This window comes from Tiliqua scincoides, chromosome 1, assembly GCF_035046505.1.
Source record: "Tiliqua scincoides isolate rTilSci1 chromosome 1, rTilSci1.hap2, whole genome shotgun sequence".
Lineage (NCBI taxonomy): Eukaryota > Metazoa > Chordata > Lepidosauria > Squamata > Scincidae > Tiliqua > Tiliqua scincoides.
In genome coordinates this window covers 32131890-32158076 of record NC_089821.1, presented here as the reverse complement: position 1 = coordinate 32158076, position 26187 = coordinate 32131890, and the positions used below count along the sequence as shown (strand labels likewise).

The 26187-nt window shown below is 42.5% G+C and overlaps 1 protein-coding gene across 1 annotated transcript in view; it reads right to left on the bottom strand.

The window, feature by feature from the left end:
* Positions 1–1455: 1455 nt before the first annotated feature.
* PAMR1 (peptidase domain containing associated with muscle regeneration 1) overlaps positions 1456–26187 on the bottom strand; it is a 77279-nt gene continuing 52547 nt past the window's right edge. Inside the window, exons 7-12 of the mRNA XM_066635909.1 lie at positions 11980–12150; positions 10258–10470; positions 7812–7878; positions 4704–4936; positions 4244–4536; positions 1456–2502 (exon numbers count right to left, since the gene is read on the bottom strand). Coding sequence (XP_066492006.1) covers positions 1963–2502; positions 4244–4536; positions 4704–4936; positions 7812–7878; positions 10258–10470; positions 11980–12150 — 1517 coding nt within the window. The 3' untranslated portion in view covers positions 1456–1962. The remainder of the gene's footprint in view (positions 2503–4243; positions 4537–4703; positions 4937–7811; positions 7879–10257; positions 10471–11979; positions 12151–26187) is intronic.

The window sequence follows — 26187 nt, the reverse complement described above, 5'->3', positions numbered from 1 at the left end:
GATTCAGCATGCGCTGCTGCACCTCCCCCCCTCAGGAGCGATTCACACTCCCCCACCACTGCCCTGTTGTGCCCTCTGTGCAGTGTTGAGCAGAAGAGTGAGCAGTGATGGTGTGCTCCACCCTTTTCTTGCTAGCCCAGAATTGTTCTCCCAAGATGCCTTCTTCCCTGCAAGATTACGGATACATGTTCATTCTTGAAAAGTCCTATTGATTTCCCTGAGGCAGTTAAGCGTGAGCTAACTCTCTTCCACTGAAATCAAGCATACTTCAAACACCTAACTCTGGCTGCAGGTGTTCTGCTGTCAACATAAGTAATTGAAAATATAATACACATAAGACATTAGGATTGGTCCAGTGTCATCGGTGAAAAGTCACAGAAAAAGGATTGAAATTCTATTCACATTTATGCAAGAATAAGTCCCATTGAACACAATAGGCCATATTTCTAGGTAGACATGCATAAGACATGCACATTTCTAGGTAGAAAGACATGCAGTCTCAAGAATGACTCTTCAAGGACTCAAATGTATGAATGTTGTTAATGAAATAGAGAGCAATTCTTAAACTGAATGCTTAGTGTTCTGGCACTTGATGTGCAGCTATAAGAAATTAAAACAAGGATTATAGGCTGCAATCCTATACACACTTACTTGGAAATAATAGCACAACCCTAACCCTGCGGCAGTACAGCCTGAAAATGGCTGGCCTGCGCTGTATCCAATGCAGGGCAAGAGACTGCTGGAGGTCACCTTGGGGTAATATTTTTCCCATTACCCCATGAAACACCACAGCCTGCCCTATGGGGCTACTCAGATCTGCACCAGCTATTTAGCTGGCATAAATCTGAGCAGCCCATGTACCTGTTTGGATAATGCAACCCTGTGCCTGGTTTGGATAATGCAAACTAAATCTGTTACAATGTTGGGGATGTAGAACCATAAACCAGTTCAAGGAGCTGGATTAAATTAAGGTTCTATCTCAGTTTGCACAGAATGGTGATGGGACTCAATAGCCTTGCCCAACACTCCATGAGAACAAATTGTGTACCCTAGAATCTGCCCCCAAATCTTTTGTGGTGCACAGGGGTTCCCTGGCAAAGTGTTCCTTTGTGATGAAATCTGCAACACAAAGCTTTACTGGGTGACTGATCACGTTTCACAGCCTAACCTACCCCGAGTGTTGTTGTTGTGAGGGTAAAAGGCAGGGAAACCACATACTGTATGCCACTCTGAGTTCCCTGGAGGAAGGGTGGAATAAAAGTCAGTTAGACAGAAAAAATAAATGTATAATGGGTAACCCCCAAAACAGAAAGTTTGAAACTCCTCGGATTAGAAGGTCTGTAGATTTATCAACATTCTATAGTGTTTTTTTGTTTTTTGTTTTGGTTCTGGGTATGCAAGTAGAGAAAGCAGATTTTCCCAATAAGTGGCAACAAAATCAGAGGAAGCAATTAGTAAAAGTCAATTTTCAGGTTAAAAACAAACCCTTGTTTATTTGAGTGTGTAAAGTATTCAGGAGGGAAAAAGAATACAACATTATATGGCAATACAGACAGCATAGACCATAACAAACACATCCAACCTCCTCATTATCTCTTTCCAACCTCCTCATTATCTCAAAGCTTGACAAAGTACATTCCAATTGTTTTATCCAGGTGATAATTAAATGCAGACTGAATACAACTACTTCTGGACACAGTGTCTCAGGTATTACAACCCATGATCCAAATACCCTATTCCCACCAGGGGAAAAAGGACAGCGGAGACATGTCAACCCATCAGCCATACTCAATATCTCAGGCACAGACAAACTGGTCTCCCTCTATGGCAATTTGCTGATGCACTGCTTTAGCTTGATCCCAGAGATGTTCCATCCGTGGGATGAGAAATCTAAAGCGTCAGAGACTGAGAGAGAAACTAATATATTTAATGTTATTAAAAGTCACTTTTGGACCAAGCCTTTCATTTCATGTTCTTCTCAATCCAGTCTTTGAAAGGGATTGCTCGGGTGTAGCCTGTGTACAGTTCTAGGCTGCATGTTTTATCATAGCCCCAGCTCACTAAACCCATAAGATGCCAGCTCAGCTCAGGAGACGATTTTCCTGGTAAAGGTATTGCAGCAATTCCTCCAGTCTCAGCAGGGCAGATGTTGGAAAAGGCAGTACGGTGTTGCTTGGCACAGAACATACTGTCAGTGACACTGACCTGGATTCCATTTTCCTCATACTGCTGCTCACATAGTAGCGAGTCCACTATCTCAACACTCCCCATGCGAATTGTGTCATTCTTGAAGCTGGGATCAGTAATGTCTGTCAGGATCTTCCAACCAGTAATCATTATTTGGAAGTCTGCATCTGCAGATGTATCAATATCACGCACTGATGCCAAGCATATGGGCTGGACACGGCTGCTGATTTTGGCTTTGTCCAAGAGTTTTATGATAGCAATATCAGAATCGAGCAATATTGGGTCGTAGTTTGGATGCAAAATAATGGCTGAGATCTAGGAGAGAATCCAGAAAAATCAGAAATAGCCGAGAACAAAGCTGTAAGAATCCACCATCTACAAATTCTATCTGCTTCATTTCAGTTTTTTCAAACATTCATATGGAACTTAAAACTGGTGAAATGCCCAGTACCACTCTTGCTGCCATAGTAACCCAAGGCAACCCTATTTAGGAGGATCTATGGCAAGTGACAATGTACAGGGAACCAAATAACTATTACTCTAAGAATAGAGACTACTGGGATGATGAGGGTTAAATCACAAATGCAGACGTCTGACCATGATTAAAAAAAAATATACAAATAGCGCCTTTAAATGCTCTGCAAAATAGTGTGGAGTTGAGCTTTTCACCTCCAGTGCAGATTCTACTCTGATCACCCCCACCCTGTTCGAATGCTATTTATAGTTTCCAAATCTTTTTTTTTTTTTTTTTTGGCTTTCAACAGAACATCTGAATTCAAATGTTTTAATTTAAATCTCAATTTCTGTAATTAGCGAGCAAAAGCTTCTACAATCAGGATATTTTAAAACGAACGGATCTCTGCGCATTATGTGGCTGAGTGCTGAAACGCTTTGTGTGTACATAATTAAATTTATTTCCAGTGGACAGGAAGGGAAGGAGGAAAGTGGCACACGGTGCATGGAAAGTCCAAAACTTACATACCGGCAGAGAGGCTGAGATCGTGCATTTCTGAGCTGACCATCTGAATGAACCTCTTTAGAGTTCTTCATAGCAACCAGAAACTTGCTTTTAAAAAGTTGGCATATGAAAGGAATAATTTTGGAAAACAATGGGTGGGTTCAGGGCCAAACACCAAGATGCAAGAAATATGTAATGTGACCCCATTTTTCATTTTTAAATAAATAGTGTCTGGGGACTAAAACAAGTTGAAATGACAGCAGTGAGGGTAGGGGGCTTTAGTACTTTGTCTCCACCATAGATCTGATACTGATTGCAGCTTCCATGCACTATTTTTGATGGGGAAAAGTTTCCATTAGCTTCCAACAGAAACTCTTTTCCATTAAAAATAGACTGTGGCTGGGCTATGATCAGGATCAGAAATGTGGTGGGGCAAAATACTAAAACCTCATAGACCCCTGGCTGCAGTTTAGGTTCATTTTGTGCCTCCCTGATGCTTACCCCAGTTCATATTGCACATTCCTCGTAACGTGCAGTTTGGTCCTCAGACATACTGCAAAATTATGGTTTGTGCTAATTATCGCTAAAAAACTCTAAAATGCACTGCCCAAACTTCCAAATTCACTACCCTAAGCAGCCCATTTCAGGCTTTCTTCACTGGTAATTGATTAAAATAATGTTTCAAGAACAAACGGTCTGACACTCTCATCCTAAACCTACTTAGGGTGCAACCCTAACCCCTTATGTCAGTGCTTTACAGCACTGGCATAGCAGTGCCAATGGGGCATGTGCTGCATCCTGCAGTTGGGTGTCACTCACGGAGGCCTCCTCAAAGTAAGGGAGTGTTTGTTCCCTTACCTCAGAGCTGCATTACCCTTATGTCAGTGCTGGAAAGCACTGACATAATGGGTTAGGATTGCACCCTTATGCAAATAAATCCCAGTGGTTTCAACAGAACTTACTTTCAAGTGAATATCCCTGTTTGTAGCCTCAAAATGATCTTCCTTTCCCCCCAGATTGTGGGTTGCTCTACTTTCTGTTTACCTTAGGATGTATTCGCATGCACAAACTCTTGGAGTGCTTGAGTACCTTACTTACCCGTAAGCTCTGTACAGTTTTCTCATCTCTGTCATCATCTCTGTAGAACTTGCCGAGGACTACTTTGATGTCTGCTATTTTGAGAACAGTGACCTTCCCCAGATTGCTGACGCAGTGAGCGGCTACGACAACAGTGCGTTCATTCAGCAAGGCCCCACTGCAAATCAGTATCCATGCACCCTTTCTGTGACTGGGACTTTTCACCCCATTGGGTCTCCTATAGATGGCTGCTTGCCAAGGCCATCGGGTTGCAGATAGTTTTTGTAGTGTGGTGTTTTCTGCTTTTCCACAAACTGCCAGAAAAGAGGAAAGTAGGTTTCTTTAATATTTATGACCTTGGACACTATTAAATATTATTAAATATTTGTTATTATTCACAATTGGCATGCTTAAAATCAGTTTTACTGCTTTTGTTCTATTAATTTGTGAGCCACTGTATGTCTTATAACCATCATCTTACTTGGAACACACGAAGGAGCCCGCCCGCTCCATTTCCCAGTTTTCAAACAGGTTCTCCTGCTGCTTCCCAGGCGGCGGTAAAAGGGAGAAATGCAGTCATACTGAAGCTGTGTGTGAAGATGCTGGAAGCCTGGAGGTAGCTCTCCAAATGGTAATAATGGTTTTTTAGTGGGATATAGGTCAAGCTTCTGCTTGCTAAATGCAGATGAATAGAGCTGGTGCAAAGGAGTTTCTCTGTTTTGGTGCACAAAGGACATGGAAGTACAAACACATCTTTATTACAGCTGTGTTAAACACCATTTAAAAAGCAAAATGTCATTGCAAATATGTCAAGGGTCTATCAGCACAAAACAGACAATGTCTAAATCTGTTTAAGTCCCACTAAAGCAGAGGCTTTCAACACATGAACTGGGACCCAGAAGTGGTCGTGACTGAGCCTCAGGTGGGTTGTGACAGTGTTGCTGCCGCCATCTTGTTTTGAGGCTCAAGCTGTTTGAAGAGCAGCCAGGAGTAAGGACTGCTAGCTGGGAGAATTCCTTTTGGAGACTTGAGTTGTGGAGGCATTGTTTTGGTCAGGTCCCTCAATCTTCAGTAGACCTCTGCAGTGCTGCACCAGTCCACCTGCTCTCCCCTGCCACTGCACTCTCTCTGCCTTGCCTCTTTTTTCCCCACTTTCCAAAACTGAGTGCATGCTATTGCCATGCCACTCTCTGCCCGTTCTCTCCTTTCACTTGGCCTGGAAGGAAAGAATGGGCAAAATGAGACAGTAGCAGGGGATTAGCTGCCATCAGACTGGAAAAGAAGAGGAACCATGGCCTCTCATTGCCCATCCTCTCTTGCTCACTGGGCTCTTGAAGGTGGGGTCCCATATTGCAGGTCAGGGATTGAGTTGGGTCCCAGATCTCAAGAAATTGAAGTCTTCCCTAAAGTACTTCATTGTTCTTTATAATCCAGTCACTTTACACTTCCCACAATCCAGCACAGAGTTAGATGTGCCTACTCACTGATTTCAGTTGGCTTAAGCAGGTCGAACTGACCGAATTAAAATATGGTCAGTGGGTCTCATTTCTCAGGTTTGAACCCTAATGTAGCAAATGATTCAAGAAACCTCAGCATTTGTCTCTATAGGTATTGCTTTAGGAAAAGGTCATGGCTCAGTGATAGAACATTATTCTCTGCACTTAGATCAGCTGTTCCCTAAGCACACCAAGCTGTTGCAGGGCGGGCCGAGAGCAGGGGGTAGCCCCAACAGTGACGCAGCGATCGCACATAACTGAGGGCATCCTGCAGCTTCTTGGACAGTCCTGTAGGCTTGCAGCCGCCTCTGCAACCCTCTATGCGGCTGCAATGAGCTCCATTCTGCTACTGGAGCTCACTTCTAGTTTGAGATCACGCAAACCAGAAGTGAGCTCCAATAGCAGAATGGAGCTCATTGCAGCTGCATGGAGGGTTGCAAATGTGGCCGCAAGCCTCCAGTACCCTCCAGGAGGTTGCAAAATGTCCCTAGGTGTGTGGGGATGACCCTGGTTCCCTGAGGCGCCACGTTCACTGTGGCACCGTCGGTGATCCATTCCCCCCTTAAGGGGGGAATGTGTGTAAGGCACACAGCCTCCACGAGCACCTAGGATCCTGCAGAGCAGAGCTCCACGAATCCTCCTCCTGCCTGCCCCCGGGCACGCCTCTGGCAGGCCCCCTCTCCCCACGTCACGCTGGCCTCCCTGCCCCCTTACGGCATGTTTGCAACTGTGGTCCGCGCCACAGAGGCGCAGCGCAGACCACAGGATTGGGCTCTGACTCAATATAGTGCAGCTTCTTATAACAGTATAATAATAATTAGAATTCAGTAGTAAACTATTTTACAAGGCTAAGATTGTCTCCATTCACAAAATGCCAATGGGAAAATTCACTGAAAACAGGTGTCAAAATAATGAATAACTCTTAGAAAATTTCAAACCAACTACAACAACCACCACAGTATGATAATACTTTCTCTCTCTAATTCCCATGTGGTAGATGTGTTGGGAAAAGTTATTGTGCATGGTTTGTGGCAAAGAAGAAGAAAGATATTCAACATTCCCCTACCACATGCAAGGCAGATAGTGAGCAGTGAGTTTGGGGCTATTTATTTAACTTTCAGTGTGGCACCCATCCATTGCCCAAAGCATGGGCAGACCTTTGGGTGGAAGATGAGCAGGCATTTTATCCCTTTGACCCAAACTGGCTGTGGGAATAAAGAGTTTCTTCTCCCATTGGAGGACATCCTGTGGTGACCTGGTCTTGCATTGTTACGCTTTTATTTCAGCCACAGCAGGCAGGGTCAATGCGGATTAAGAGGAATAACAGAAGGTAGGCAAACCTGGTGTGATGCAAAGAAAGCTAATTCTGGTACAGGGCAACATACAAGCAGCTCTTTTCTCTAGTCACACTTGCAGAAAGTAGATGTAACTGCAGGCTTTTCATTGTGATTTTATTGCTGCTGTTTTTGACTTGTAATTATTTTATGTTGGTTAAATTTTAGATTGCATTTTAAGTGCTTTAAAAGTGATGTGAGCTGCAATGTTTGTTTCCAAGATATATAAGCTGAATTGCTCGATCCTGCAATTTGCAGATTAACAAGTATATTGGTGTCACCACAGTAACCATGGAATTGCAGGGAGTTATAAAAGCACCTGAAGAAAAGTTTCACATTACATCAAATAGTCCAAAAGACATCAGCCATTTTGGCTGATTCTTATGCCACTTTGGTTTAAAAATTAAGAAAAAAGTGGTATAAAATATTTTAAATAAATAAGTAAGAAAATCTAATGAAACTGGACATTTTAAAAATGGTAGGCTGCATGAAAAAGTAGCATGCATGAACAGGCAAAAGAGCAGTTAAAAAGAGATGTTGATGTGACTATATGTGACCATATGTTGTCTCTTGAAGGGTTCCATCAGCTTGGACACCTGTACTCAGTGAGTTCTTATCCAACTAGCAGCCATCACTTCTGAGTTGTGTGCTGTGGCTTATTTATTTATTTGATTGATTGATTGATTGATTGCCTAAGATGCACAGGAAAAAGGAACAAAATTTTTCTTTAACATCATAGTTCAGGCATTGGAATCTCACCTTGATTGAACCTGCATTGGGAGTACTTTCTGCCTCACCAGGTCAGAGATCTTTGGCTCTCTGCAGGCTGGAAAAAATACAATGTTGCACAATCCTTTTCCATGTTCAGAGCTCAAATGTTATGGTTCAGATCCCTGTCCACCCAGGCCTGTCACTAACAAGTATGGATTAAGATAAGAGGTAAGCAGTTTACATAAGACAAGGTTGTGTACTGAAGAGTCACCACATGGAATACGCCAATTCATTGCAAATAATTCAACATTCTGCTTTAGCACCATCAACACCTGCTATTATAAAGGTAACCTTTGTTAAAACGAATCGCTTTAGGAAGATGACATATGACTTGATATGTCCACATATTCTTCCCCAAGAATCATAGGAATAGTTTCATCTTACAAATTTCATTCCATTATTACAGAAGGTGTACAAATTTAGGTAGTTGCCATTAAGCTGATTTGTGCTATGCATTGCATGGAAGTCCTCAGTACAGGTTGGCTTGATATGATATCATGCCCCTACTCTAAGTCAAGTCCTTAGTAACATATTTCAAGTTTGGTTAAACCCAATATTTGACACCCTCCCCCCCCCAATCCATACTTGACTGGAAGATACTGTCTTGTTTTGATGGTGACCATCAGTTGAACACAATCTGTTGACCTCTACATCAATATCAACATAGGAATAATCCATTTTGGTTTCAGGGTCAGATGTTGCAAGAATGCTTTCAATTGACTTCCAGTTCCAAAAGAATTGTTGACGATTCCCTAGAGTTCAACTCTGTATCAGAGCAGTGCTTAGCAAGTGAAGTCTGGTAGATATTACTTTCCAAACACTCATGAAACCCTCCAGGTGGGCCTATGGATCGATTATATGCACTTCATGCAGTGAAAAAGATTTAGGTAAGCCCCATATATAAGAGGACTCAACCAATTCTAGAGACCAGCTCTTGCTCAATCATCTAACTTCTGCCCCAGCTGCTTTCAAGCCAACTGATTGAGTTCAAAAACAGGACAGAGATGGAGTGTTTTACAACCATAAGTTAAAAGCAATTGCAGTTCATTTTAAAGCAAGTCCCTGTATGGCTATAAAAGTTAAGAGCTCTCTAAATGTTTAAGGGAAAATAAATTGTTCCCATCAACTGGGCAATAATTTTGTCATGAAGTTATGCAAAAATTGTAGAGCACAAAAGTTAAAATTGATCTTAAAAACAGATTTCTAAAAGGCAATTAGCACCCACACCATTTTTTACTTCTGTACCTCAACATCTGCAATTCTGTCAGAATTTCTTAGCAGGAAATGTCTGGATACTTCCCAAATAAAATCCGTAATTTCTGAGTTGTTATAGCCCCAGACACACTTTACAAAAATACAAACCATGAGCCTGATTTTGCAATATGGTACTCTCATGATTTCTAACCACTAAAAAAATTAGAGCACACACTGGAGTGTAATAAGAGGAAATCCCCACCCCAGTTTCTCAGTTCTTTCTTGGTTCTTTAAATGAGCACAAGTCAGAGAAAGCAACTGTTCCTGATCCTGTACTTTAGGCAACTTTAGAGACCTTAGAGGGCAGAGTAGAAAAAAGGAGGGATGGCATCCTTGGCAGAGGCGTAACTAGGTCGAAACCTGAGGGGCATTTGCTCCGGGCGCTATGCCAAGAGGGGGCACATAATGGCTCTGCCCTAGTTATAGAGGGGGCATGATGATGGCTTCCCATCCCCAGTTCCTTCTCTTGTGGAGGCTCTCCTTAAAGGTGTGACATCACGTGACACAATGTCACGTGATGTTGTGAAGTGACGTCACAAGACACAATGTTACATAATATTGTGATGCCAGTGCTGCACATACTGGGGCAGTGCATTACACCTCTGGTCCTTGGTACTGGAGCTTGAGAGAACATCTGAGAGAACAAGCAAGCTTGTTGGGGCACAAGAGCCAGGGTCAGAAGCCCAGAAGACACAGTTAATGTCAACAGTTGCCCAGGCAAAGGCCAACCCTAACCTTGATGCCTTGATAACCTGACCAGCTCCAGGGAAAGCAATGAATTGCAATACTAGTCCAGGGAACTATCCCGCTTGCAGCCCCAAATGACTCATCCCATCAGGCAGCAGAGTAGAAAGCCAAAGGTTCCCATTCCAGCTCCTGATACAAAGTTCTTGGGAGAAATTCTTATAATTTGCTTTTGGTTTTGTACATCAAAACACATGCACACAAACAAACCACAAATGCACATCTGCTCAAGTCACTTCTAACCTCTTTTGACTGAACCTGGCAGATGAGGATTGCTGGCAAGCTGTCCACCTCTGTATCAGATGCCAGTTAGGCCTTGTGTTGATATTTGTTAGGAAACAGATTGTATATCCATAAAATAAGCCATTAAACTAAACCAGTGTTTTAAAAAAAGGCATCAGTTTTTATGAGTGGTAGTAAAGAGATTGTAAACTACCTTTTATGCAAATTGGCTGTTTCCCTGACCACTCTCCATTCTCTTGGCAGGTTCGCTGCTCGTTACCACTGAGAACATAGGAGTTATTACAAAAGAATGTCAGGACTGTTCCAATTTTTGCATAACGACCGTTCATCAGTGCAGTATCTTCCATCATTTTCCTGTATCCATTCAGTGGAGCACCAGGATCGGAGCAGTTTCTGTCTTCTATAACTAATAGTTGGGGAAAATGTTATTTTTTTCAAATAGATAGTATTCTGAGCACCAGATCATCCAATAGTTTGTGCATTCACTGAACTATAGTACACAGATGATTAACTTTCGTCAGAATTATTTTAGCTGCATTAAAGAAGCAAATATATAAAGTAAATTTTCAAACAGGCACTCATCACTGCAGGAATAAACTATAGGGGAAACTCTAAATTCATTGATGAGTGCAAAGAAGTCACTTCGAGAATTAATGCTCTTTTGGATCATTACTTTACAGCTGCCCATAACTCAGACATCCATAATTTGGGGAGTCAGCATATGTAAATTTTTGTACACCAATAAATGTGGATTTCTGCACTTGGAAAATACTGTCCTTCTTTTTGGTCCATTACATTGAAGAATTTGTGACAACACCAGCATTTTATGTATTATTGATTGATTCAAAGAAGTCATCAGTCACCTTTGCAGGAAAAAGTGCTCAAGGCAAAGTAGAAAAGATAAAACCATCTACAATATTTCTACCCCAATGAATCCAAATCTCTGGATTATATGTTCTTTGCAAGACAAAAAGGTGGGGCAGGAGAATGTAAAAACATTACAACGCATGGCATCACTTTATTTCCATACTCCATTTTGTTAAGAGCTAATAGCCCATGCTGAAGAATCCCACTCTAACTCATGCATACACAAAGCAGCCTTAGTTTTTCAACACCAGAATGAATACAGAAGTTATTGCATGGGCTGTTTTTATTTTCTTCCCTCCCCCCCCCCCCTTCTGGCAGAGGCTGCTGGTACAAGCAGCTGGAGAGGCCAGAGCAGAGAAAAGCTTCAGATATAGGCATGAAAGCATTCCCTGAAGCAATTTCCTGGCTTCTCTGGCAACAAACAAGAGCTGCTTCAATGGAAAGCAGATGATGGCAGCAGCAGTGAAGCTGTTCACAGCAAAGAAGTTGGTTTTCCAGTCACAGATGCCAATACAGGCACAGCAAAACTTCTGTACAAGTAGCTGCTCCATTAGGATGGCACCATGCAAAGCAGTTCTAAGTTAGCAAATCCACTTAAAGTCATTTTTCGTTGCAAAGTGGATGAGAAAAAGAAAGTTTATTCCTTACCAGGGCCACTGTCTGTGTGGAATTTGTACATTCCCCCTATGCCTATGTTTTCTGTGGCCCAGAAAGCTCACATTTATTTCAGTGTTTAATATTAGAAGTGTTTTGGGTCTTTATTTAGAAGTTGGGTGATGTTTTTGTGACCAGAAATATGCTGTGGGAACTTAACTCTTAACCTATGGTCAAACTGGTTTCATTATAAGTTGTTTTGCTTAAAGTTGCACTTTCCAAGAACCTATTGTCAACCTTAAGTGAGCATTTGCTATACAGTGAGACCAAACAGAATTGGCATCAACCCCCAAATTTGCTACCCTCAGAATATAACATTGGCCTTGCTGTTTGTTAGTGTTACTAACTTCATTGAAGAAAAATACTGTGCATAATAAATACAAAGCAGCCTTACCACATTGAGGATGGTGTGTCGACCAGCTCCCGTCTAGCTGACAGTAGGCAATGTGGCTGCCTTTTAAGGTGTAACCTGCATTGCACTTGAAGTGAACTTGAGCTCCGTATTTAAAGTCGTCTCCTTCCACAAAACCATGAGCAGGAGCACCTGGAGTCCTACACATCACCACTGACAGTTCAGATATTTCAGAAAAATCCACTTTATTACAAAAACAGGACTGTGATAGGTAGATTCTTTACTTAGAACACAATAAAAGATATTAAGAAGAAAAGGCCACAGGAGACAAAAAGAAATAATCATATATAATTCTTTAAAAAAGAACAAGCAACAACATTTTATCCCAATTTCTTATGGCATACAAGTTCTTCATTTGAAATACTACCACTTAGGTAATTAGTGATGCATTTTAAGTCCCACTGATTTCAGTTGGATGGGCTTACTCAGGTGTATAACTTTTCCATAAAAATAAATGGGAAGTGCTTTAATCTGGCTGGCTTGTGTTGATAAAAATATCCAAACTCCCCACCTTGATAAATTAAAGGATTCCAATGATAGATCACAGGGCAGAATGCCACAGGCAGACTATTTAATTCAGAAGGCCTATCTTGGCATAGGAGCTCAGAAGTGTTCTACAGCCCTGCCTCATAATGGCATCAGAACATCCCACGATAGATGGAGCCCACTTTAAATTAGAACAAAGGGCCATTTCTCATTCAAGAACTGGGTAGGGTCTTCAGTGTTTTCTCAGTCATTTTCAATATGCTTCCTAATATCCACCCATGATAGCAGAATGAGCAAAAGCAATAAAGGACCTGTATTTAACTATATCCTAGAAACAGGCCCAGTTGAAGCTTGGGTGCTGCACCGGAGGCAGCCCAATTCTGCTGTGTCCCCCCCATGCTTTCTGTGCATGCACCTCTTGCCGCCTCATCCTCTTTTATGCCAGGTGGGCAAGAAGTGCAAGGCAAGGCAATCCCATCTGCCCCCACCTCTTTACAGTGAGCTTCAGCACCACATCCTTCCTTTGTCTCTTCTGCAGAATGTCTTATGACTAGTCCCTTAGGTGACCACATAAGTGAGGGAAAGGTAGGATTTTTAAAATGTATTAAATAAATGAATAAATCTTGCTTATTTTGAACAGGTAAACGCAGGGTTAGGAAGGTGACTTCAGAGCTCAAGGTAAGGGAGCAGGGGGCGGGATCTGAATCACCATGCTATGCCTCTCCTTGCCACCCTGGCTGCTTAGTGGTGACAGTGGCAGCTTTTTATATCCTCCAGGTATGCTCCTCCTCTGAAGGGCTTTTTCTGCCCTGATCTTCTTCCTGCCCACTCTCAGCAAGAAGACTGGACAGCCAACCAAAGCAGTGGGGAAGATACAGGGAGCAGGGCCAATTCACCACTCCCCTCCCCCAGTTGCTTCTCAAAGTGTGTGTTTCAGTCGGCCTCAACCCTAGGCTGGCCCTGCCAAGAAACCTGCGGAAAGAATCAATGTTTGACTTATTTTAAGATACATATTTAAAAGTATACTTTTTAAAAAGAAACAAGATCTATAGACATCAAATTCTATGATAATGCTGTAAAACATATTCATCCTAGTCCTGTGATGACTCTATGCACCTACTGGCTGCCTTACTATGGCCTTTATTTCTCTTTATCAGGCCACCATGATCCAGTTTTCTTCCAAAGCTGCTAATGTCAAAATCTGTCAACTGTCAAATCTTGTGAAAAGTTTCTAGCCATGAATTCAATATTGCACTGGCTCCTGCTTTCTAAACAGTGATTTCTGAAATCCCTAAGGAGTATCCTCATCCAACCTGATTTCCATCTTGGCATGAATTGAAAGGAACCAACCTGAGCTAAGCTTGCTCTCTATTCTCAAGCCATGTCTCACTGTCACTGATGGGAGCTACTAACTATTTATTATTATTATTATTATTATTATTATTATTATTATTATTATTAATTTGTACCCTGCCTTTTTGCCCAACGGGCACACAAGGCGGCTAACAAACAATTTAAAAATACATGAAAAACAGTTAAAAACAATTTACAATGTTTTTGTAACTACAGGATTAGAAGTCACAAGGAAGCCACAGCCCCGACCCACAGATAAATCACCTCACCGGACTGTAGCAAATACAAATTCCATACAAGGCCACAGGTATTGAGTAATTACCCAATTCAGAAAAATGTTTTCCAAAGAAAATACCCACCAACATAACCTTTCGTAGTCCTATCATGGATTACTAATACTTTTGATTCTTTGTGTTTTATTTTTCCCATCAACTACTAGCCACAATATTCCCATAAAGTTTACATATTCAGGGGGGAAGGACCACCTTTCCTGAAAGGCAGGAGTAACACAAAAAACAAAACAAAACACACTTTTACAAAGAGAAGTGCCTACCACATCTGTGTAGACATACCTAGTAACGGAAGACACAGCAGCTGAGGGCTGTCATAACCAATATTTATTTTTACTGAGGTGTAGTAAGAAAAATTTTTTGGTGTAAAGAAAAGTTGTGCAACAGGACCCTGATCTGGAGAGAACTGCATATAAGTTCAACTGAAATTAAAAATATTTTAAATCTGTGGCAGAGAACATGTTCCACTGATTTCAATGAGGCTTGTGAATCACTAGTTTTCTCTGAATCAGGGCATATGTTCATAGTGTCAAACGCAACAGATGCACATGCCAGGGCTGGTAGCACGAGGCTGCAGGGAGAGTGGCAAACTACCTTTTCACAGCCCAGAGAACTGCTCTGAGCATTGGCATTCCTGGAGGGGGGTCAAAATGCTAAGTTTGTTCAGGTGCTGGGATGTTCGTGTAAAGCAGCCCCTCCCCCTTGGCTTCCAAGCCAGTCACAGCTGCGAAAGCAAAGTGGAAGCTTCTCTTCCACCTTACTCTCACTTTCCTGAATAGCTCGGAAGCCGAAGGGGAAGGACTGATTTACATGGGCATTCTGGCACCTGAAGAAAGTTTGCGTTTTGCCCCCCTTCAGGAACCCCAGTGACTCTAGGCAAGCTATTCCTTCCTACTTATGTAAGTGCTATATAGGACAATCCCTCCCATGATGAGGTGGCTGTCTCAAGCTACAGATTTGGCCAAACCATAGGTAGCACAATCCTAACTTGCACTGGAACAGGCAGGCCTGTACTGTGTCCAGTGCAAGTTTTCCGCTGGCTGTGGCTCGGCCTGAAGCAAGGGGAATAATTCCCCTTACCTCAGATAGAGCTGCAGCGGCCCCAATGGGCCTACTTGGATCTGCACCACCTGAACAGATGGCACAGATCCAAGTAGCCCGGAGCTGCCCTGGGCTGCCTGGGAACGAGGCTAGGATCTAGTCAGATCCTGGCCCCGCTCCCCAGCTTCCTGCCCACAGGTCCCCTGCCGCCTGCCCTCCCCTGCCCTGAAATGCCTCTTCCCTGCCTCCTCCCCACTATCCCCATGCCCCCCAGACCCCCTTGCCAGCCTGGAAAGGCCAGTGCAAACTTATCGAGCCTGGAGCCTGCATTGACGTGGGGAGGTGGGCGCACGTCTTTGCACTGACTCACAAGTTAGTGCTACTGTACCTTATAGCACGTTTGCGACAGTCCCGGGCCAGTGCAAGTGACTTGCGCCAGCACAAAGGCGTGTTTGGATTGCGCTCTAAGAGAGGCGAAATGTCTATTTAATGATAGTATTTTTTAAAACGGGGGAGGAACACTTGAGCATCAAGCACCAAAAGTTCTTGGCCAGCCTTGATGTTGTGTGCTTTCCAACTATGCCAATATCTGCTTGCAGCAGCCAGAGATATTTTCATTTGCATTGGATGCTGCCTGCTGGAAAACTGAATGCTTGCAATACCTTTTCAGCCAGTGAAACGGGGCCGATAACAGCTGTCTAAAATAACCTATTTTATTCCTCATCCTTCTCCACCAGCAGTTCATGCAGTTTCTCTACAGCCTTTTTACCCCACTGCTGCTTTATGCAAGAAAAGTTCTGTACATCGTTTTGAAATGAATGTTCGTACTTCATGTACTTTATAAGGGGGTTTTCTTTCATTATGTGAATGGTTGCCTGGCAGGTGCATGAACCTGATTGATTCTTTTCTCCCGCAGATTCAACAGGACATTTAAGAGAGTTTTAGCTCCTTTGTGAGTTATATTTTTAAAATGCCTTTCAGCGCTCTGTCCTGTCTTCAAGGCATATTTAACCTCTGCAGTAGCCTTTGTAGCGATTCACTGAAAGAGGTTTTGGAGAGAAAGGATGAGAGGAACGTTCTGTCAAGGTCTCCATTTGTGACACAGAACACTGCAAGGCCCTGATCTGGAAAAAATCTGTCACACTTAGGGCCCCTAGAAATCAATACTCAATTCTGGTATTTGTGTTGAATTTCCAGTGCTGGAAGCGTGACCTGGAGGCAGGGTGACCAAATGTCCTCTTTTTAAACCTTGTGTCCTGGAAAATAACTTAAATGTCCTCCTTTCCCCTGTGAGCGGGCAGTGTATAGCCTTCTTGTAATTAATAAATTCTATGTAATAAGTTATATGTAATATAGTTTTAACTTTAATATTAAGTAATATAGTGTTTAAAATAACCACGTGAAATCAATCTACAAGTAATTTTAGCTTTTATTTTGTCTTGTCCTACATGTTTCTTGGATGTCCTACATTTTGGGGTGCCTTGTGCTCTTTTGTGGTTATGACATCTGGTCACCCTGCCTGGAGAAGCACCTTACCATGCCTAAGAAAACAGTTGCAAATATGTTATCAAAAAAGACAGAATAAAAAAAAAAAAAAAAGGCACAATCCAATAAAGCTAAGCACATGTAGGTCCAGTTGAATTCACTGGGAAAAACTTAAACACTATCTCAGATCTCTCATAGGATTTGAATATGTTCCACATTACTGGGAATGTGTCTGGTATAGAGCCAAGCTGGAACAGGGGAGAATTTTGCAAAAATTCATTCCTTGTGAAATACGCTCTGGTTTCTGGCAATTTTTCATCCATTTGCAAAAGGGTACAACACTGGTCATGAGGGGGTAGGAGCTCAGTGGAAGAAGGAACGCATCCCTATTGCCAAGGGAATTGGACCAGTATTCCTCAGTTCAGTGGCATTTAGTTAACATAATATCTGAGGTACAAGGGAGATGCACAATGCAACACAATGTGCAACAGATGCACAGTGGAGTTAATCTCCATCAAGCTAGTCATAGCTGGATCAAGACAAAGATTTTGTGCTGAGCAGCACTAATTGTCAATGGAGCTGCCAAGAGCAATGAGGATGCCCTGTCTTTCTCCTATGCACACCAAAGGAGCCGAAGAGCCAGGGAACAATGGCTGCAGACTGGCACAGTTTGCAAACTGGCACAAAATGGCTGCAGAAAACTGCAGCAAGTAAAGGTTTTTTTTCATAAACGCTTCAGACATACACACACAAAACGGCAACTTTCACAAACCAAACCTCACAAACATTCAGTGTAGCACTAATCATGTCCAAAGTCTCTAAGCCCACATTTTCCTTAGCTGTTAGTTCTGAAGAGGCATCTGACTCACGGCACGGCACAGCACTGTGTTGGCAACCACTCTGCTGGTGCATGCTGTTGCAAATAAGCCATAAAACACATTGCAACAGCGCGCATGCTGGTAGCACTGGCAGGATGGCCTGCACCAGATCAGGCCAAGGAAAGAGAGAGACTGGTGGCAGTCGTGCATGCTGTATCCTATCCCCCTTCCAGCATCAGATCCACCAACACAGATCCACTTGGACTTGTGCCAGTAATTTAGCAGGTGCAGGTCTGAGTAGACCCATTGACACAGCTGGGGCCTGCCCTGGGGCAAGGGGATAAATTCTAACTTCACTCATAGGATGCAGCACAGGTCGCTTGGCCCCGTTTCATCAGTGTGGTAGAGGATGGATAGGACTGGGTTGCCCATGTAAGCTCTCTGCAACCTGGGTTGGCTACGAAGTACTACTTAAATATTTTATAACAGAAATCATGCCTTTCCCTAGATTCTGTGGGAAATTTCTACTCTGGCATGGTCATCAGCATAACACTACAGGAGTATTCACCAGATAATCCCCAGATAAGCTTGGTCAGCAGAACCTTCTCTACAAATCACTCACCAGCAATGGCTAATTTAAGCATTGATGTGCTTTTAACAAAGAGGCAATGGAGACAAATAGAGGTCCTTGGAGCATTTAACCACACAGAACTGTCCCTCCCAGAACCCAATACCAATATATTCCTACATAAACACTGATTAAAACCAACTTGTAATATTTATTTTAATTATTATTAATAAGTACATTTACATACCATTTTTCAAGAGAAACGTAGTTTACAAACTAGATTTGCATAGCAAAACAAATGGGTCCATGTCCCCAAACAGCTCACAATTTAAAAGAAGATAGAAAAGAGGCACCAGCAAGTAGCCGCTGGAAAAGATGCCATGCTGGGGTGAAGAGGCTCTCCTCCTGCTATAACAGGACCACCACTTTAAAAAGCACCTTTTCCCAGTTAGTGGGGATGATATTATAGGAGAGCAGAAAATTAATGAAAGTAAAATCGACCAGGGCAAATTTACACAGCATCTTCACCTAGGACTACTTTTGAGTACAGCTGAACAGAAAATTTTTCAGGCATAATAGGTAGGACGCCTACCTAATTCCTCTCCTACAACAATACAGGATCTCAGGGGTCTCTGTTAAAATGACTCTCACAAGAGCTATGCAGCCAGGATGATGATTGTACTAGGAAGGGAAATTTCTGGAGAAATGTAGGGTCTTATGAGTTTCTCTCATAAAATAGCATTTGTAAAAACCCCATTTAAAAAGGGGGTGGGTAGGTTATGGACAGCCTGTGCATCTAAACCACCTGGAGTCCATGAGACTCATGTCTATGAGTCTATGAGAAAGGTAGTACATAAATACTGTAATAAATAAAATAATAACATAGTTACCTTTTTCTACAAATATGTTGTGATATTTGTCATGTATGAACTATATTAAAAGTCTCCTGTTGCCAACAGGTATTTTTAGAACTAAAAGAAAATCTAAAATAAATGAAGACAGGGGGCCTGAATTTTTAAGTTAAATGTTCCTGCATTAATAAAACAGGGTAGATTTTCATTTTCTCTCCCCTCCCCAATTATTCCTTAGTGACACTCCTCAGTTTCAAATCATCTGGCATTTAGAAATGACTGCCATACTTGCTCAGTCTAATACAGAAAACTTGTATTATTGATTTAAGCCACATTTTTCCTCCCTTGAACATTTTCCTATCTATGCTTCCTGAGCTGTGACTGTTCTTCACCTTTGTCCCATTGCTTCCCTGCATAAATAAATCCCATTTTTTCTTTTTCTGCTCTCTTTGTCTTCTATTATTCGCTGCTGAATAATATATAGGCTAATCTCATCCACCCACATCTCATCAATAATATATCCCATAGCCCAAAAGCAGCTCCGTCTCCATATTAGGACCACAGATGGAAACATTTGCTACCCGTGATTCTGAAACACAGCACACTGGGCCTATACAGAAGAGTTACATTCTTGTTTTTCCATCTGCCAATATGGGATTGGGTTTTTAAACACAACCATTGATTCTTGAGAAAGCTGATTGGATCACACTGTGACTGCAAATTAAGCATATAAAAATAAGTAAAAAAACAACAACAAAAAGAACCCACTATCAGCAGCAGCAGTTTCCAAAGTGACAAAAAAGGGGGCAAGAGGAAAACCCTTATCAGGCCAAAGGCCTATCCAGCACCTTTTTCCTCATTGTGAGCCATTCAGCTACCTCTGAGAAGCAGGAGAGAAAGGCATACCTCTCTACCACCACTGCATCCCTGCAACAAATATTCAGAGGCACACTGAACCTGAATGCACGACTAGTAGCATTGGTAATCTTGTCTTCCATGAATTCGTTCAACCCTCCTTTAGTCATCCAAGCTAATGGCTATATCTACATCCTATGGCAATTAATTCCTCAGACTAATTATGAACTATGTGCAGAAGTACATAAGAACATAAGGAGACTCTTGCTGGATCAGGCCAAAGGCCCATCTACACCAGCTTCCTATATTTCATAGGGGCTCACTAGATGCAATGGGAGCACACTAGACAAGATACCAGTATCCTGTTGCCATTTCTTAGCATCTGGCTTTCGGAGATAGAGATTGCATACAGTCATCACGACTTGTAACCTGTACTGGACACTTCCTCCACAAATCTATCCAATCCCCTTTTAAAGGCACCTAGGCCATGTGCCATCTCAATATCCTGTGGCAATGAGTTCTACAGATTAATTATGTGCTGGGTAAAAAAATAATTTGTCTGTTCTAATTCTCCCACTAGTCAATTTTGGTGGTTGTCCTCTTGTTCTGGTGTTGTGCAAGAAGAAGAAGAATTTCTTGCTATCCATTCTATCCGTCCCATGCATAATTTTATGTCTCAATCATGTTCCCCCCCCCCCCGGGACCTTCTTTCTAGACTGAAGATCCCCAAGTGCTGTAGCCCAGGGGTGTAAAACATAGGGCTCACTGGCTGGATAAGGTATTTAGAAGCTCTTTATCTAGCCCTCTTGATAATTTCCCTCTCCCTGCACCATCATAAGCGACTTTCAGCCACTGAGCTGCGAAATGATGCATCAGCAGAAGTGACAATGTTGAAAAGCACTGGGAGAGCCCCAATTTTCATGTGGGCTACACTTTCAGCATTGCTACTTCCACTGAGGTGTTACTGCTGAAAGGACCGCCTGCATGATAATTGGACTTGCCCAACTCTGCCCTTTCAGCAGTGACTCTTCTGCTGAGGTGCTGGGAGGCAGAAATGGAAGGAGGCCTTAGAAGGCAATGAATGGTTTGGGAGAAGAGGCAGAACAAGAGGGGTGAGAAAGGGAGAAGGGAAAATTTGCGGAGGTGCTGGGAGAGCACAATTATCACATGGGCCATCCTTTCAGTAGCACAGCTTCTGCAGAGGAATCACTTTGCAGAGCATCTCTCAGCTGCTGAGCTGAGAGATGCTCATTCAGTTTCTTTGCAGTCTCCACATTCTCTTTAAAGGTCTCTTTTACTTCCTCATTATTTAACTGTCCAACCAGCTCCCTGGTAGGTTTCCTTCTTTTGACTGTATTAAATTCTTTAATTTTTATTGTGCATCCTGGTGCTTTTACCCATGCACTCATATTTCCCCCCCCCCCCACATTTCCCCTTATTGTCAGCTTGTATTTATTCTGCCAGAGTTTGTGTTTCTTTTGGTTCTCTTCATTTGGGCAAGACTTCTGTTTTCTGAAGGAAGTTTTTACAGCCTCCTTGACTTCACTTATGAGCCAATGCTGCTGGCATTCTCCTGGACCTGGTAGTGACTTTCCTACTGAATAGTATACATTATAGTTGAGCTTCAGTTGTGGTTTTAAATAATTTCCAGGCACTATGGAGAGATTTGACCCACCTGACTTTTCCTTTCAACTTCCTTTTTACTTGTCCCCTCATTTTTTATGTCCCCTCTGTTGAAGTTAAATGTGTCTTTATTAAACTTCCTTGGGAACTTTCCAATTACATGTATGTTGAATTGGATAATGATGATGAAGAAGAATCACTCTAGTCCTTATTGTTTTCAGCCATGTGTATGTAGTCTAGAAGAAACTTTTCAATGTTCCAGGAATCAAGCAAAAGGTTTACACAAGGGTCACTCCTCCAATGACTATTCTCTTCAAAGGAAAGAGAATGATTCAAATTGCATTATCCATCATATTGGAGGCAACAGTTCAGTGATTGCATAGATCAGGGGTGTCCAAACCTTTTGGCAGGAGGGCCACATCATCTCTCTGACACTGTGTTGGGGGCTGGAGAAAAAAGAATTAATTTACATTTCAAATTTGAATAAATTTACATAAATTAATATATTAGAGATTGAACTTCTATGAATGAATGAAGGTCTTGCAATAGCTCAAGGCCTATAAAAGGCCTTGCACAAAGCAAGGCTGGTCTTTGCTGCCAGTGCTGCATCACAAATGTGAAACAGCAAGTAGTGGAGGGAGCCCTCATCCCACAGCTCATGTGAGAGGTTGAACAGTCACCCTCATGCTGTAAGCACTTGCGTTGGGCAAGCATGGGCTCCAGCAAGTCTCTGGAGGGCTAGAGTCTCTTTGGAGACTGGAGGCTCCCCGCGGGCCACATTGGGAGTCCCCGAGGGCCGCATGTGGCCCCCGGGCTGGGGTTTGGGCACCCCCTGGCATAGATCATGCAACTGTGACACCAAAACTGGAAAGTCATCTAGTTCAATTATTGCTCCCCCTAAAGGCCACTCTTGAAGATCCAGATTAATGCTCATCCTATAATTCCCTGCATTTTCAACTTTAAATGAATGAATCACCTACTGTCTTGACTGTTCTAGAGGACTATCCTTTTGATAACTGGAAATTATCTCCTAATCCCCAACCAATACAAAACGTTTTGGTTCTGGTTCCCAGGTTCCTATTGCCCTTTAACAAAATAAGGGCGCAATCCTAACCAGGTCTACTCAAAGTAAGTCCTATTTTGTTCAATGGAGCTTACTCTCATGAAAGTGTGGTTAGGATTGCAGCCTCAATCTTTTTACAGCGAAATCCTATGCAAGTGGACTTGGAAGTAAATTTCACTGTGTTTAATGGGGCTTAAATTCAACAAAGTGTATATAGGATTGAACAGTGGAACTTACTTCTGAATAAATGTTAGTGATTTAGTGATTTAGATTCACTATTAGTGATTTTAGCATGAGCTTTCTTCACCCAGTTCCATAGTCAGAATAACAGCAAGGACAACATATTTCAGCTTGAACTTCTAGCATCCAACCCTCAGGGGCACATCACTGTGTACAGCCTGCAGTCTCACAATGCACAAAAAGGGAGGGCCCCTTCCATTTGCCTCTTCCCTGCAAACTCACATTCACTTCCCTGGAAACACTGTCTCAGAATGCAACAAATATGTGCTGAAACCACTTCCACCACACTTCAGAATGCCTGCCTATCCCCATTTCACCTATTTGTATAATATTTTTTTCCACTCTTGCCATTAACATAAAAGGGAATCTTACAGGGATAATCAACCCGCCCACTATGCTTTCATCAGTGGATTTACAGTCCTGTTTTTGTACCCCTTCATGAGCAAAACATCTTTTCTGCAATTATCCCACCAGCCAGGAATCATTAGAATAAAGCAATGATGTAATCCCAGCAGCCATGAAAAACTTTTCATGGATTTCCAGCCAAGTGGAACCCACCCTGATGTTTTCCAGCTCCCTGCTTCTGTGAATGAGACAGTAACCATGTGAAAGTATGCTTGGGTCAGCTGCTGTGATGTATTCATCCGGAGGCAATTTGCCACCACTAGCCACTTGATCTTTATCAGCATTGTTCCAATCCCTTAGGAATCTGTGTCTTTGGTTACAACCTTTCCGGTTTTTCAGTTAACCCGTTCGATAAGACTAGGCCAAATCGACGTTGTAAAGATCCTCACCGTTCTACATCTTTCCTTCCTGTGGCTCTACCACAACACATAACAGCTGAATGAGAAATTACATGAATGAAAATCAAGGGTAATATTTTCTTTGTTACCATTATAATAATTAATCATAAGAACATTAGAAGAGCCCTGTTGGATCCGGCCCAGGGCCCATCTCGTCCAGCTTCCTGTATGTCACAGCAGCCCACCAGATGCCTCCGGGAGCACAAACAAGACCACAAGATACTTGGATCTTGTTGCCACCTCCCTGCTTCTAGCATTCTATTTATGCTCACACACCCCAGTAAAGACACCAGACACCTTTATCATATTTGCATCTCAGACCTCAGTGCAATGTGACATGCTGTGAGATAGGCGAGCCCAATACAATGTGACTGGGACAAGGCTGCCTAGTGGTCCTGTGCAGATGTAGTGGTACAGGTGATTGAGAGTGTCTCATGAGCTCTCATGCTCCTTTCCCTTCTTTCCTCCTCCTCCCTTCTCAAGCTCATGCACTCTTCCCATCTCCCTCTTTTCCCATGATCAGTTCCCCACCCTTTCTGTTCTGCATACAACTATGGTTAGAGTTGTAGCAGGAAGACTAAGAACTGGAAGACTTGGGTTCAAATTCAGCCATGAAACTCAGTGACTTGGTGCAGATATAATGCTGTCCAGTTGCCTAACTGTGAACAAATATCTGGAAGTGTTCCATGCACTTGTGACATCACCCTATTCCTTCCCTCTCTAACTTATTGCAATAACTGCTCAGTATATGTTCACCAGCATTCTTGCTAACCTTGATATCTGAAACATTGACACTGTTAGCCATGGTTACCCCACAACTCAGTTTGCAAAGTCATTTCTAACGAAAACTGCAAACCGTGGTTTGGCACTTTGGTTCATTAAAACAATGGTGTATTATAACATGTGTCGTATATAAAAGAATGCATAGTGTGGAGAAAGTGAACAGAGAAAAGTTTTTCTCCGTCTTTCACAGCACTAGAACCAGGGCTAATCTAATGAAAACTGTTCGGTGGAAGGTTTCAGTTGGACATGTGCATAATTAGCCATTGGAATTTTCTGCCTCAAGATGTGGGGATGGTCATTAGCTTAGATGACTTTAAAAGGGGATTAGACAAATTTATGGAGGTCAAAGTATTTCAGTGGCTACTAGTCATGATGGCTATAGGCTAACTCCAGATCTAGGGCTGATGCATCTTTGTATATCAAGCTCCAGGGAAGCAATGGTGTGAGAGGAGTAAACTTTCATCTTCTGCCTTTGTGCTTCCCAGAGGTATCTAGCTGGCCGCTATGGGAAACCGAATACTTGGCTAGCTAGACCTTTGACCTGTTCCAGCAGGACTTCTCATACGTGCTTTATGCTAAATTATTGAACAAGAATGAATTTACTTCTTATTTAACAATGTAAACGCAGAGCTCTAAAATCAATGGTGTTTCAGATGAGCTGCAAGCATATCTCTTTGCCCAGAAACAATTTTACAGTCTATGAACGGAGTCCATTGATCATCATAGTAGTTATTTTTAAAAAATGCACATTTTTATTATCCTCCTCCACCTCTCACAGATGCGGACAAAGCCACCACATGACAATTCAAGGCCACATGGTCAGTCAGTGGCAGAGCTACAAATGGAACTTGTGGTCTTCCCTCTGCATCATTTTGCCTGGCTCCAAAAACCAAATTTTGAACTTAATCTTTCTTGCTGCCAATAAAAATAAGGTTTTGGCAAATGAGGTATTTGGGATAATCAGATTTGCCAAATTACATTTCCAGCTGCATACATTACTTTCCATAGTTTCACTAATTCCATCTGCCTTTTAGACCAATTTCCCTTCTGGATAGTCATGTAATATATTAAGCAATATACCTTATGTTATATAATGCCAAGAAGTCAAAGAATTCTTCTATTGCTGATCCACTATAGCTTTCAGACCTTAAATATCATTTATATCTAGGAGGGGAAAGGCCAGACACAAATATTTTAAATATATAAATTACATTCATATTCTCAGTTTGTGGGCAAGAAGCTCAAAAGAAAAGGATAGCAGTAGGATTGCATGGATGCGCCAAGTGCCATAAATTCCTGGAAGCACAGCTCGTACAGTAGGGGCACTAATTAGCTAGACTGGCCAGTGGGCTAACATAGGTATTCCGGAGCATGGCGGAAGTGGGGGGTGTGAGCGGGGCAGGAGGGAGGGAAGGATCGGCGGAGCTCAGCTGTACCAGATCCTGAACCCCTTGTTGGTTCTTGCGGCCGACACAGGATTCCTTGATTCTGTGCCGGCTCAAGAACCACCGCAGAAGCAAGTAGCCAAATTGCGGGGCTACTTCCCTTACCCGGGAGAAGGGGACAAATGTCCCCCTCCCCCGAGGAGCTGCTGCGAGCTGCCTGAGGTGGTTAGGAAGCCGTGGCAGCCATTTTCAGCAATGTGGCAGCCCCGTGCACCAGGTAGCTCAGAATTGGGCTCTGAGATGATTAGAAACATTTTCTTCTTCCCTCATTCTTCTAAGAAGAATGTTCCTGGGCCTAAAATATCTTTTTAAGGTAAATAAATGGTAGATCAACTGGGGCAGGAGGAGATTCCATCTAATTGCCAGATTTCATCCACAATCTTCTATGTGTCCATCCTTGTCTTCATATCTTCAAATGTCCTAATTTTGGTTTCTCTTGTTCATCCAATTAGTAATTTACTCTTGTTAGCAATGTAATGCACAGTC